Here is a 15,320-nt window from a genome sequence, read left to right on the forward strand (position 1 = left end):
ACACCTGAACTGGGACTTAAATGAAAATGAACCAGACATGAAAAGATCTGGTGATGGATCTTCTAGCTATGGTAAAAAAAAAAAAAAAACAGAAGAAGAAGAAGTCAACAAATAATCTCCCAGAAAAACAAGTACAGAATTGAACGATAACAATCATTTCAGGGCTCTGAAAATCCACCAAAGGCAAATGACAAAATCCACAATAATTTATTCACAAAAATCTTCTAAACACCGAGTAAGAACAAACAGAGTTTTGTGCCAATCGTTTCTGGGAATGCTGCACTCAAACACCATAGGCTGTGGCAACTGATGGAAATAAGCCACTTTCAACCCCACAGATCTGGCTAATTTCATCTGGAAGAGAGGGCTTTCTCTGATGTCCTCAGTCAATCCATTACCAAATCCTATCAGCTCAATGTTCAAAATATATTCATAATCATTCTACTTTTTACCTCCTCTACTGCTAACTATGCTCATCCAAGTCACCATCATGTGTAACTAGAGTGACTTACTATGACAGCTCCCCAACTGATCCCTACACCTGGATCCTTCAATTCCTACATGCATCAAAACTTTGCCTCCTCAAAATCCTGCGATGACTATCATTTCCCACAGAAAAAACTGCAAAGGCTCTACCCAGAATCTTGCCCCGTGCTTCCTCTCTGATCTCATTTCTGACTTCGCTCCAGTTTCATCACTTCATTATTGGCATACTAGCCTCATTGCTCAAACATGCCAGGGAAGTTTTCACATGTATACTGGCTATTCCCTAAAACTGGAATGCTCTTCCCCGACATGCCTCTATGGTTAACTCCCAGCACCCTTCAAGTGCTTGCTTAAATGTCACTTTTTCAATGAGCTCTAATCTGACCACTCTAAACTGCAAACCAGGTCAGCCCTTTATACTTCTTTCAAAAACCTCCATTCCCTTCAACCCACTCCACATTACCTTTTTTCATACTACTTACCACCTTTCACATATAACTCATTACTTATTTTGTTTATCGTTCATCGCCTGTCAATGACTGTTCGAATGTAAGAGCAACAAGAAAAGGATCTTTATCTGTTTTGTTCAGCACTGTATCCTCAGCATCAAGAATAATTCATGGTATAGTCAGTGCATAATAAATAGTGGCTGAATGAATAGATAAGGAAAAAAAGGTTCACAGAAGTAAAAGTCCTTTTCAAATATCAAAGGGCTAACTTCAAAGCCAATGCTATTAATCAGAAGGCTATTCTGCTGTATCTAGTAAATGTAACAGTAACTTGCATAATTGAGGGTATTTATACTTAGTAGAGCCTCTACTAACCAAAATTGACTTTTATACCAAGTTTTCTTTAAAAACCAAAAAGCAAGATTTTCTTTAAACAAATAAGCTCTGTAAATTAAAGAAAATCTGTTAATCAGTGTTTTGCATTAAGTAGAACAAGTACATGTTCAATCAACAGCTCTCACCGCCTCACTCTTTTTCTATATATAAACTCTAAAAGCATCCAATATCTCAGAGTTGAAATTCAGCCAAAGAACTATTTTTTTTTGTGAATAAGTACTTTGAAATTTTTGCTGAAAGTAAGAGAACTAAATTATTAGTCATACACTCATTGAGAAACACCTATTGATTTCCTACCACTTGCCAGACTCCAGATTACAATTCAGCTTTCTCGCATGGACCACTGCAACAACCTTGCTACTGTCCTTGATTTCAACCAGGTCTCCTCTCCTTCAATCCATCCGAAACATGTGTGCTGGTTATTTTTCCAAAACCAAAATATCACAATTGTATGCCTATGCTTAAAAATCTTCCTAAGCTTCCCACCACCTTTAAATGATAGTCCAACTATGCTAAATTAGGCCAAATGTAGTACAGATGCCAAATTCTACACCAATAATTTGTCTCTCTCTCTCTCTCTCTCTCTCTCTCTCTCTCTCTCTCTCTCTCTCACACACACACACACACACACACACACACAGACATATTCTATAAACTTTCACACATCAGTGTCTAAAGATATTCTATTCCCTCTATTTGCAGTGCTTTCCATACACAGATACTCCAAATTATCCAAAATCCCCACTTTCCATCATCTACACGACGAAATCTACTCATCCGTGAAAACACATATCAAGAATCATGTTCCCTGGTAAGTTTTACCTAATTCTTCCATACTAAATTGTGGAGTCTCTTTTTTTCTTATTACTACCTTAGCAACCTGTACTTAAATACATACTTCTAGCACAGAATTTACCATAAGACATTATAATTACAAGCGTATTTGTTTCCAATACTAGTCTGTGAACAACTGTACTTATTTGCTAAGTGGAAGAATTTAGTAGTAGTATTTAATATCAAAGAAAGTTATTAATATGTTTCCCTCCCTTTTCTGTAACATTAACGAGGCGGAGGCCGGATTCCTAATGACTCCCTCCAATAGATCCTATAATGATGGTGTCAGTCTCGCAACAGTATCCAGAACACAATAAAGAAACATTCCTAAACAATAGTTTTTGCCAGGATGTTATTTCCAATGGCAGTCGATCAGACATCTCATCTATACCAAGGATCATCAATTCAAGTAATTCAAAATCAGCTGCCAAAACAGACACAAAGCAGCCCAACTCATCATCTCCTCAATTTACTTCTACCTTTTAATTCTCTCTCTTAAATCTATTTTTTCCCATGTATCTTTCTTTTCAACTCTGTACGTTCTTCACTTTTCTATCCTACTACTGATTTTTTTTCTTGAGTTCTTCTATCTCTACTTTTTAAATGGAAACCTTACCAAGTTTCTTTCTCTCTCCACTTTCACATTACATCACAACACAAAACAAAACTTGATCTGTGTCTCCCTTATGAGCAGGCCATGACATGAGAGATAACATAGAGATTTTATTCTAATTATCAGTCTTATAAATATAATAGAACTTAATAGGAAGTCCGAATAAGTATCAGTTTTCTTAGATCTGCTAATTGAATCATCAGTTTACTTCTGCCAAACTCAGCCTTACTCATTGAAAAATAAGACCAGAACTTTATCATTAAGCATGCAACCATGAAGAAAACCATCAAATGATTAAACGTTGACATATATGTAATAATTACTATTACATTACTACAAAAACAATAAATGTAGTACCAAAAAAAATTCAGTTTCTATGGGGGGAAAAAAACAGTAAGATTTTAAAGTAAAATATAATGGATATAAAATAGATTACCTTCCTTCATTGACGAGTTCAATAAAAGCAAGGCCTGCATTCTTCTGAATAGAATTCTGCCACTCCTAAAAAATAGCAGAAAATAGCTGAACAAATTTCACTTGGTATGTTATTTCTTTAAAACAATTATGAATAACACCACTCATATCAACTTGTAGCTTAGCTCCTAAAGGAAACATTTTGTTAAACAAGCTGCCTACCCAATACAGCCCCATGAACATGTGAATAGTTGATATTAAAAAGTACACTAACCTTAGCAACAATGTGATTCTATGCAAATTAAATGAGTCTATCTGTCTTGCCCTCTTTGTTCTACATTATATACTACTAATGTAACTGAAATTTTTGAAGGTTGGAAAGGAAGGCAGTAACGATGACAAAAGACAGAGGTATTTGTTTTTGTTTCTTTAAGAGATGCATCACCCCAAATGAGAGGAAGACAGAATTCAATAGCAAATGAATTTAATAGTGAATATTCTACCATAAAAATTAATGATTAATGACTGAGAAAGAGACAAGAAAAATTAGTGAATTTGGGCAGACTACTCTGAACTAGAAATCTATAGTTCACTAGCCTATAAATTAGCAAAAGATGATATGACTATTAAATATATATTTTATAAATAATCTATTAAAAAGCCTAGGAAGGAAATTGACCAGTAGAATATGTACAAATTAATTTTTTTAATCATCTCAAAACTTATATAAAATAAATATTAATACAATCAGGGTAGGACTACCTGAATTGAAATGTAGCTGGATTTGAAAAATGCCAATGCATGTATGAGTGTATGAGTATATGTGTGTGTGTGTGTGTGTCTGTGTGTGTACCTGCATGCACATTTTATATAAAGATACACACATGCATGTTTATATTTTTTAAAGAATTGGATATACATAATCCTTAAATTCCTTGAAACTAAGGAGCCCTTCATATTCTACCAACATGGTATGCCTCAATTGATCTTTTACTGTTCTTTTATAAAGTTCAAAAGATAATGTTGAGGTACTTAACATTGCCACCATAAACTGTATTCACATTTTCTGAAGGTAATACCATTAAGTTTTAAATTCCATGTAATTTGACCCCAAATGACCGCTTTGTGTCAAACACTAAACTCTTTGTTTCAGCTTTAACCATTCTCTTTTTCATCTCCCATTTTGTATTATTTGCTTTTCTGTTTGGAAAAGTCCAAGGTGGCTCTCAGGACTACAATGACTATATGCCATAACTGTCACAGGGCTCTCGTTCATGAGTAGGCCAGTAAGAACAAAAGAACAGAACACATACTGTGGAATGAAAATTAGATACAAAGTCAGTCAGACACAGGAGAGTGGAATTGGCCAGCTCTAGTAGAGAAGATAAGCAACATATTGTTGAGGAAAGAGCAATAAACACGAAGTCATGAGATCTACGTTCTCAGACTGATTCTGATATTAGCAGGATATGTCCATGAATGGGTTCACTTGATAGCTCTTCGTCTTAGATAACCCCTTAAAAAAATTTCCAACAGGGGGGATTTTTATTACATGCCATATAAAATTCAAAACTCTACATGACTCAAGCAGACAGGTAAACATTATTTTTGTTTTATTTTCATTTATGTATACAAACTTTTACTTCCAATACAAAGTCAAGAAGTGTACCACTTTATAAATATTCAAAAAGATTTCAAACATCATGATTTAGGTCAGATAGAAAACTAGTTAAAGTTAATATAACTATAAAAAATTTGCCATCTAAAAATTTTTCTAACCTGAACGTAACATGGTATGTCACACAAAATATTTTGTTTAACTTAAAAACAAATTAGACATGAAGGGCCATACAGTAATGGAAGAGTCCAAGTTTTTGTAAAGGCTCAGAAACAAAAATTTATTACACCTAATACATTAGGCTTCTTGTTTTCCCAAGCATCATCTACAAACACATTTTGTTAACTTATAGTAATTGCTATCTAATCACCTGGAATAAAGCTTATTCAGTAATTTTTAAAAATTAAACAAAATGAGAAATAAAGTGAAAATATAAATCTTATACTTTTGGATACTGCTACAAAACTCTCCCAATTCTCAAAGATATCACTGAGTTTTAATTTATCTATAATCCATACCTAATTATAAATTATCAATATTTAATAAAATATCACACACCAGGTACATAAATACATGCTGATAAGAATAACCCAGATAAGAAACTGAAGCCCATGAGAATAGAAAATTATTTTAAATAAACCCAGCTGTTAATGCCAAAAGGCTTTCTCCACACTAACACTGTCTACAATCCTTAAGGAAGTTGCCAAAACTTAAAAGATGACTCATTAACCGTACTATCCCAAAGCATTTTTCTCCACTTCTGAGATAATTATCAAAGAAGGCGTTAGTCTAAACAATTTCATAAACCACAGTTCAATATAACCTTTAGTGAGTTTTAATAGTTGAAAGAAAAGCTTAATGGTTATCGTCTTTCATGATCATTTCAATATTTCATCACAGTATTTACAATTTTATAGTGATGAAAAATGCATAGTACATTTAAAGGTCTTGGTTATTCTTTTCCCAGAGGTATTGATGAAAAACACGTTAAAAGCCTCAAATCCAACCACTAATGCAACTAAGTAATTTCAAAACACATTTCAGCACTTTGGAGAGGAAGAACTCAAAGCACAATAACTGAGTCAATAATTTCATACCTGTTCTAAGCTGTATTTAATTGACTAGCACTTCCTAAGGCCATAACTGTTGACTAGTCAATTTTTACTAAAATATACTCTTAGCTTACTAATGCTCTTAAGTCATACAACAAGATACTATATATTAGTAAAATTATTAAATAAACATGAAGTAACACCAAATTTCACATTTGCGTTTTTGGTAAAAGGCTGTTTATTTGGTTGGAGTGGGAAAGAAACTTCATTAGCAAAATTAAGTCCTTTCCTCCCCTCAATCAACAAACAAATACAAAGAAAAGGATACCAATCACAATGCTATATATTAATTTATATTATTATACTACAATTCTAACTTCCTTAAAGTGAACTTGACCATTTTCTAAAAATTCAATAACCTCTTACGACATATTTTAAGTGTCTTGAATGCACTACATGAGTTTACCTAAATTTTACAAGTGATTCCCAATATTACCATGCTCTAAAGCAAATAAAATCAGACCACAGATAGACAAGACAGACTACATATACTCCATTCTACCATCTTTTTCTTTCTTGGAGAGGGTGGGTCAAGCCATCAATGTTGCCAATAAATGTAGAATCAAATTTTTACTCTGGTGGGCTAGTCACTGACTACCTTTCACTCTTTAAAAAAAAAAAAGGTATGTAATGAATGACATCAGGTTAAACACAACAAAAGCTAAGAACAAGATTGATAAAGAAGAGACAGCAGTATACGAGAGAGGGTAAAAATTTTCTCTACAACCTGCAGGCAAATCAACTTGATGCAAACCAATGCTTCCTGCAAAACCCTAGAAAGGCCAAAAATAGAAGGCACTGAGTACATAGGAGGATGGTTGAGGAACAACGATGAAAATAGTTTAAATGGATGAAAGCTGATATATAACACACAGAACTCCAGATCTTTTCCCCATAATGTACGGCCATCCCCACCATGGTAAAAGATAGGAAATTTACTTTCCAGAGAAGTAAACTTATAGACTGTAAAAATCCTTATTGTAAAAAAATAAATAACTTGAAAGTATACTTACTGAACTATGAGATGGGGGAAGAGAGAGATAAAGAAGTTGCCCCACAGAAATAATTCAAGAAAATTTCTCTGAACATATGTACATGCTTTTTCAGATTAAAACGGTTTACATGAAATACCAAAGACAATACATTTTAAAAGATTCACCCATACCAAGGCACAATCCAGTAACAATGACAATTTTTAAAACAATAACACTAAAAGCTGTCAGGGAGAAAAAAATTTGGAGAGATTATAATTTTCAGTCTCTAATACTAATATCCAAACAAGCTATCAAATATAAAAAGTAAACCCATTTTCTCACAAAAGCTAAAAAATTCTACCCTTCATGTAATCTTTCAAGAAATTACAAAGAATATGACTCATCAAAATTAATATAGACAACCAAGTACCATCCTCCATCCATGTTCTGCTTCAATTTTCCCATGGCATATTTATTACCACCAGATTTTTTGCCTTTACCTTTGTTTTTTATTCACTCCCATATTTCCAGTGCCACGACAGTGACCAGCACATATAAAATAAGTGATCGATAAATGTTGAATCAGTGTACCTTTAAGAGAAGAAGGCCACCATGGGACACAGAAGATAGACACTGCAGCATAAGATAGGAAGAGAAGAATTGTAAGTAGATGATAAAAGAAGCCTCCAGAAACAGCTTTCTACAGACCTAAAATGTTACCAATCTAGATTGAAACAGGAAAATGGACAACGCCACTGTATCTCCAAGGTAAACGACTGAACCAATAGATTTGACTGCACTGGTAGTCATGTTAGGATTCCACTGGAAAATTCAGAAATAAATTTGTGGTGAGTGTAAAGAAATTTAATTAAACAAGAGGTAGAAAATTATAAATACTAAGATAAAGAATGAAAGAGAAAGACAAGCAAGAGGAAGGGAGGGAGAGAGGGAAATCGTGGTACATTTTATAGTTCTGCCATAAACATTTACATTGTCACAATAACACAAATGCTAAGTATGATTTTAACTAAATATTACGATATACCTGTACTGGAAAAGAGTGAGTGTGAAAGAGAAAGGGAGAGCAATATAATGGTCATCTTCCATGTAAGACATTAAATAATGTGTGAAATAGAAAAGTCAAGATATTACTATTATGTCGTTTAGAAATATGAAGAGAACCAGCAGAGTCAACAACTAAGAGATCTGAATGTGGTTCTTTCCAGAAAATAAGAATCAAAGGGAAAAGGTAGAATTGAGGCAGGGATCTGCTGTTTTTTAGTTTGAGTATTATATTATCACTAGAATTATAAGACAAGGTATGTTTTCCTTGATAAAAAATTAAACATATTAATCATATGCTCTAAATGAAGAATAGAAACTGAAAATATAGATACATTTTCTAACTGAATAGGTATGTATCCAAAATTATTCTGAAACACCTCCAAATAGAATAAACACTCAATTATCACAAATACTGGTATCAAAACTACAAAAATATAAATTATCATAAACTATTAAGAATTCTTTTTTAAAAGTCAGTATTCTGTATCCTACCAAATGAAATTACCTTTTTTGCTACTGGCAGGAAAATACTCTCATCTTTTGTAAGTACTGTTCTAAGTCTTCAAACATAATTTACATTAACAAAAGCAATGAAAAATAATTTGTTAACAAAAACCTAAACTCATATCAAATTATTTCAGTTTTCTCATTAAAAAATGTAACAATTTAAAGTCTGTGCTCTTCAACAAAATATTAATCCTTTAAGATGTTAGTTATACATGTCTTTGTAAAATAAATCAAATTGGCTGGATACAGCTCCAATTACCTAAGTAGATGACAGAAACACTATCAGGAGTCAAGGGAGGAAGGCACGGAGGAGAGCTCAAACGAGGAAGGGAATGTATTAACACAAAACTGAGAACCACGTTATACACATGACTAAAGGTCAATGCTAGAGAAAACTTGTTCATGGTCAAGATATAGTAATCTTAAGTGCTCAAAGTAAACTATCAAGAACTTTTCAACAGTGTTTGCACTTTGTGTCAGCACTCTCTCAACAGCATATCTAACACAAACTTGAGTAACCTCATACCAGGAAAGAATATAGCATAATAGTAAAAGGCAAGTCTTATCCCATTGTATCTTTAGAGGAAAAACAAATCATTACATGAAATAGCTACATAAAAGATTGCCCTCTGGAAAGATTTGGTTTCGATGATTTTTGTGAACATACACTTCTAAAATACAAATTTGGTTGTACAAATGTTATGACTGTTTATAAGTGAAATACATTACGTATACAGATAACTACAAAGTTAAGAGTAAAAAAAGAAAACTCTATTAAAGTTGCATTAGCAAATGGTTCAGTTCTATTACTGCTTATTTAACAAATGTTTTAATGTGTACTATGTACAAAGAACTGAGTATTGAGAAAGTACTTATTTGAGTTAAAAAATAAAGAATGCAAAGATTTAAAAATCAAAAAATTGAAATAAGCATGCAATCAATTATGTAATCACAATGTTAAATTATTTGTAAATAATCAATCAAAAAGCGTTAATCCCTTTGTTATTGTATTCAACTATACATTAAAATCAATAGATTTGAAGTGCCTTTAAAAATCTGTTTTTAAATATTTTCAGGAAAAACATCTTCTCCAAACAGTAATGATCCTTCGAATAACTTCCAAACTGGTATCAATTTTGTCGAGCTCTTTCACTAATCAATACAGAAAGCTTGATTTCAATAAAGGTGACAAAAGTTGCTGTAACCCTTTCCAGCCACAATCTCTCAACAGATGATCATCATTAAGCTTATATCAGGGCTTAACATTCAGGAGTTATGTAAATGTGTCCTGTTAGGACATGGGCAGTCTGTTTGGCAACTCCAGTTCTCCAGACATATGGCATTTGCTGCCCTTTGAGGTCTGAAGTCAAGTCTTTAGGGAATCTCAAAGCCTGCACTGAAATTACAAGGAGTGTTCATTAGAGACTGCTGGAGAGGAAACATGAAAGACTTCCATTAAAACTATATAAAACAGCTAATTATTTTAAAAAGATTTTTAAACCATTTAATGTACTCAGCTACAATAAAAAGTATTTACCAACGGAATTGTTTTTAAAAGCACTACTTTCAGAACATGAGTGCAACCAGCTTTCTTCAGGCCTCCCAACCCCCGCCTTAATACACCTAACATTCGTTTATAAACATCATCAAGATTTTTATATAGTGGGAGCGAATAAAATTATCTTATACCTCTAAATTCTTCCTAGAAAATCCTGTAAACATTTAGGAAATGAAGAAATTTTTAGAGGCAAAGATTGTTTTCTAATATTTAGTTATGAATAATAAACACTTTTAACTTAAACTCAGCCAGACATACATATGTGATTTAGATCCTTCTTTCTTATCCAAAAAAGTCGGCCTCTATTTCATTTTTGTTCCATATTAAACTAAAAAAGAATCATAAAAACGTTATAAGCACAAAATAATGTAAATTACTAGTCAACCTACAAAATGGCATTTATCAGATATTATGGAAATATACGTGATTCAAATGTTTAAGAATGTCAATAAATTGACACGTTCAAAGAAAGCTCATGTCTTTACTTTCTCAGGATTTTGAAAAACAAAAAGTAAAAATATTTTCAAATTAATAATTGTTACCATTTTAAATTTTTGAATGCATAGACACGTTTTAACTTCAGAGAACAGTTATTTATTAAGTTTCACAAAACAATACTACGACAGAATTTTATTTCAGTAACAAATCTCCATAAAATGTTATATAAAGTTCATTAGCTTGCCTTAATCATTTCTTGAATTCACATATATGTTGGTTTCTGACAGCCTAATTCCAAAAAGCAATTACAATCTCAATCCATATGTAAAAAGATAACAGAAAGCAAGTACGTTAAACCAGTTTAAAAGAATAAAAATCTAAAGAAAACAGATTACGAATGATTTATATGAATGCCTAGTGCTGAAGTTAATTACAAGAAACCCAATAAAATAGTGCCTTTATTATTGTACAGCACGTAATAGCTCTAGATGTAAAAACCAGAACTCTTTCTGCTGACTTTTGCATGCCCAATCCCACAGCACACAACATTAAGAATTAAACATGTAGTAAATAAGGCATATAGAAAACAGCAGTTTTTAACTAAAAGCAGAAAACTCTCCTGCTGTTTAACCATTTGGGGTCTTCCACTCTGAACACTGACCACTGTAAACTGATACTGTGTACTCATTGTATAAATTCTTAATGTTAATATAGAGTGAGATTTTAATTTCAGTGTTCAGAGTTTTCCATCAAATAAAAAATAACCATGACACAGCATTGCATTCGTTTTAGTATTCAACAGGAGCAAAGAAATTATCTTTCATGTTTATGCTATGAAATCATCTCAGAATTAGAGTTTCCCAAACCTCACACATCTAGCTTCTATAAAGTTTTGGTCCTAATTTTCAACGTACACTATCTAAGACACATAGACTGCATACTACAGTAACCTGTTCTAGTTGTTGATAGCCACAACCTATAGCCAATCAATGCTTGATAACTTTCCTGGAGTAGAGGGTAAGACCTTTCAGTCCAAGATGTCTCCATACTCTCAAATATTTATCAATGTTTCTAATGAGATATTAGGTGATATCAACTTATGGCTAATGCAACAGGTCTAAGACATAGAAAAGCATCATCATGTAGGTTATTCTGTGACCTACAACATAACTGCAACAGTGATATGCCGAAATACTTGATAACCTGGTTTTGCTGCATAAAAAGTAGGACTGATGGAACAAATAATCAACAGTATACGGCAGTATTATATTCCTAGCAATTTCATCTCCATTAGAAATACATGCAATATTAGCTTATTTTTGCTTTTTTTTTTCCTGGGTTAATAACTTCACAAATTGGAATTTGTTTCCTTAGCTGTGGTGGAACACTTTAAAGGTATGGACCTCTACAACTTTTAGTTCTCAATAGCACGTGATTCAATTTTCCATATAACAAACATTCAAATGCTTGTTAAAGAAATCATAATCTAACATTGTTAGGTGAAGCAGAAAGGAACACTGCACTAAAAAGACTCAGAGATCTTCTAGGCATCACTAATTTCCTTTGGCTGCTGTAACAAATGGCCACAAACATGGTTGCTTAAAATACTAGAGTTCTGTTCTCTCACAGTTCTGGAGACCAGAAGTCCAAAATCAGGTTCACTGAACCAAAATCAAGGTGCCAGCAAAGCTGTGCTCCTGGAGCTTCTAGGGGAGAATCTGTCCCTTGCCCCTGAGAGTTCTGGCGGCTGGCAGCACCTGTGGCTTGTGGCCATGTCACTCTCTGCTCATCTTCACACTATCTTCTCTATGGCCTAGCTCTAATCTCCCTCTATTCTCTTACAAGGAATCACGCGATGGCAGTTAGGGCCCAGATAATTCAGGAATATCCTCTCATTCAAAATCCTTAATCACACAAAGACCCTTTTTCCTAATAAGGTGACATTCATAGGTTCTGGGGTATTTGACGTGGATACGGGGCGGAGGTGAGGGGAGCATTTTTCAACCTATCATACTAGAAAAACCAAATGAAAACAAAGAACCAGCAAGCTGAAGAAAAGTGCGCTTTAATAACAATTTCAAAAAATTCAAAAGAAATAAAAACTTTTTGTTTTAAATTAGTATATTATGGCAAGAGCTGGAAAATTTTTCAAGAAAGTCAACTTCTGCTCAAAGCGTTGGTTCTAATAATGATTGAGTTTTGACTGGTTTTGTTTTTGGTTCCAGAAATTCCATTTAATTTGCTAAGTATAAAGCCTATCAGGCTACAAGAAACTGAAATCTTTACATTACAGTTGAACTACTGGTAACAAGGGGCTATCACAAAAAGCAACTTCTAACAATTAGCAGAAAAGCAACGAGAGCACTGCCAAATGTCCAAATAAGTGAGGCAGCAATCCAGATTTGGTAAAGAGACTGATGAGAAATTGAAAGCTTCTTTAAAAAAATTCTCCCCCATTATTTTGCTTTCTCATTGCCATTGGCCAACCTCCTTTTTTCGTTTTGAGCTTACAGCAGTAGCAAACAGAATCCTAGTCTCACAAATTAAACTAATGCTACAAAACAATAGGGAATCTTTTCAATGGGTATAAATAGGTGGGACAACTCTACAATATCGAACAAACGTATAAGCTTTCTTAGGTAAAGAACAAATCATATTTCCTCTAGAAAAGGAACAATAAAAAATCAAACTTAAATTTTCCCTCAGTCATGTACCATGTTTCCCCGAAAATAAGACCTAGCTGGACCATCAGCTCTAATGCATCTTTTAGAGCAAAAATTAATATAGGACCCGGTATTATATTATATCCAGTCTTATATATTTAGTATATTATATTATATTATATTATACCCAGTCCTATATTAATTTTTGCTCCAAAAGACATATTAGAGCTCATGGTCCAGCTAGGTCTTATTTTCAGGGAAATGTGGTAATACCTGATAACAAGAGTAACCTGACAAACCAACTGACCCAACAAGATAATGCTGCTGTTTCAATTGAATGCCTCACAGAAACTTGAGCTTCTAAATAAAGAACTTTCAAAAACATATAATTACTATCAAACAGTGCACTGCGCATCCAGTATTTAGCACATTAGTGTGCATACTCACACTCATTACATGTAAAAGCACACTGCAGAAAAGAAAGTGTCCGGAGAATGTGGAGAATGGGTCTAGGGTTAGAGAGTCTGGGGTTTGTTTTTTTGTAAACTATCCAGAAATTGGCATGATGTACTTAACACATGTCAAACATCTGAATACTATTTACAGCGCAGCATAGAAATAAGTATAAACTAACACAAAACAGCTACTAGAGACCTTGAAAATAAGACAGAAGAATTTGAATTGGACAAGACAGTAAACCACAGCTTCTCTTGGAAAGGAACTATAAAGAGACTCTCCTAGGGGCGGCCGGTTAGCTTAGTTGGTTAGAGCTCGGTGCTCTTAACAACAAGGTTGCCGGTTTGATCCCCACATGGGCCAATGTGAGCTGTGCCCTCCACAACTGAAACAATTACTTACTTGACTTGGAGCTGAACATACTTAAAAAATAAATAAATAAAAGTTTAAAAAAATAGGATTTTGAGAGAGAGAGAGAGAGAGAGAGAGAGAGAGAGAGAGAGAGAGAGAGAGATTCTCCTAAAAAAACAAATTTGTCAGTATGTACTAAAAGAGGTAAATCAACAGAAAGGGAAAAGATCATTTTACTAATTCAGGAGTAAGCTGGATCAGATTCTGCGATTCTTTTCAGAGGCCTTTTTCAAATGGCAGCTCCTTTTGTCCCTTCCTACCTCCCCTACTCTGATAGGACTGAAGTTCAGAATCATCTGATGATGGACTTGGCCATGAAAAAAGGTTGGTAAACAGTGAACTACATTAACTATTATATTATAAAATTACAGTTATTTCTCCACTCACGTAGTACAAGAGGTGTGTTGAAAGTAATGGAGTATAAATGAAAACCTCTGAAGTACACAAAAGAGACCCCTAAGACAACTGTTATAGTAGTTATTCTCATGACATCAACCTCACTTGTATTCAGGGATACTTTATTGACTTTCCCAAAAACAGCTATCACTATAGCCAACCCAGAAAAACGATGGAACCACACCTTTGGGAGCCTATGGAAACTATGAATGCTACCAATTAAACTTATCTACATGGAAAAGACCAAAAACAGTTAATCTATTATTAGATCTCTTCTAAATCTAATATTCTACGGTTCAAGTTGAAAACTAGACTGGGCATATAACCACAAAAAGAATAGAAAATAATGAAAAGACACTGCAGAAAAAAAATGTTGGACTGAATTTGTAAGGCAAAGATCTGAACAATTAAATCAATTTCATAAAAAGAAAACAAGTGGCACTGAAACTACTGAATAAAGAGGATTTTGTGCGCTGTCTAAACACTAAGATTCAGAATCTAATAACTAATTTATAACCTACTTTGCTCTATGTACTTGTTCTACATATATTTACATATATTATCTAATACCATCTTTATGATATTCATTTCACTCAATAAGAATTGTGTCTCAAGCAAGTGAAGTAATTTTACCCACGGTTACAGAGTTAATAAGTGATAGAGGGAAAAACATTTCTTAAAATTCAAAAATCTATCATCACAGAATTTTCCTGGCTTCAGCCTCTTCCAGTCCTGTCCGGGGCATAGTTTTCCTTTCTTCTGTTACCCAGGAATGAGACAACAGCCATCTCCACATAGCCCACCCCCAGCAGCTGAGGAATTTACTACTAGAAAAACAAATATATAACCTTTAGAGTTCTCATTCTTACTTAATTCAGGCCTAAATCAATGTTCAAACCTCAGATTTTTGTTAACACTACACGCATGCTT

General features: G+C 33.6%; 1 protein-coding gene across 3 annotated transcripts in view; it reads right to left on the minus strand.

Moving 5' to 3' along the window:
• The window catches only part of LRBA (LPS responsive beige-like anchor protein), a 570,825-nt gene that overhangs the window by 377,798 nt on the left and 177,707 nt on the right, over positions 1–15,320 (minus strand). For all 3 annotated transcript variants that reach the window (XM_081075612.1, XM_081075611.1, XM_081075613.1), the window contains exon 35: positions 3,215–3,279. In XM_081075612.1, coding sequence (XP_080931738.1) covers positions 3,215–3,279 — 65 coding nt within the window. The remainder of the gene's footprint in view (positions 1–3,214; positions 3,280–15,320) is intronic.

This window comes from Rhinolophus hipposideros (genome assembly GCF_964194185.1).
Source record: "Rhinolophus hipposideros genome assembly, chromosome: 16".
Lineage (NCBI taxonomy): Eukaryota > Metazoa > Chordata > Mammalia > Chiroptera > Rhinolophidae > Rhinolophus > Rhinolophus hipposideros.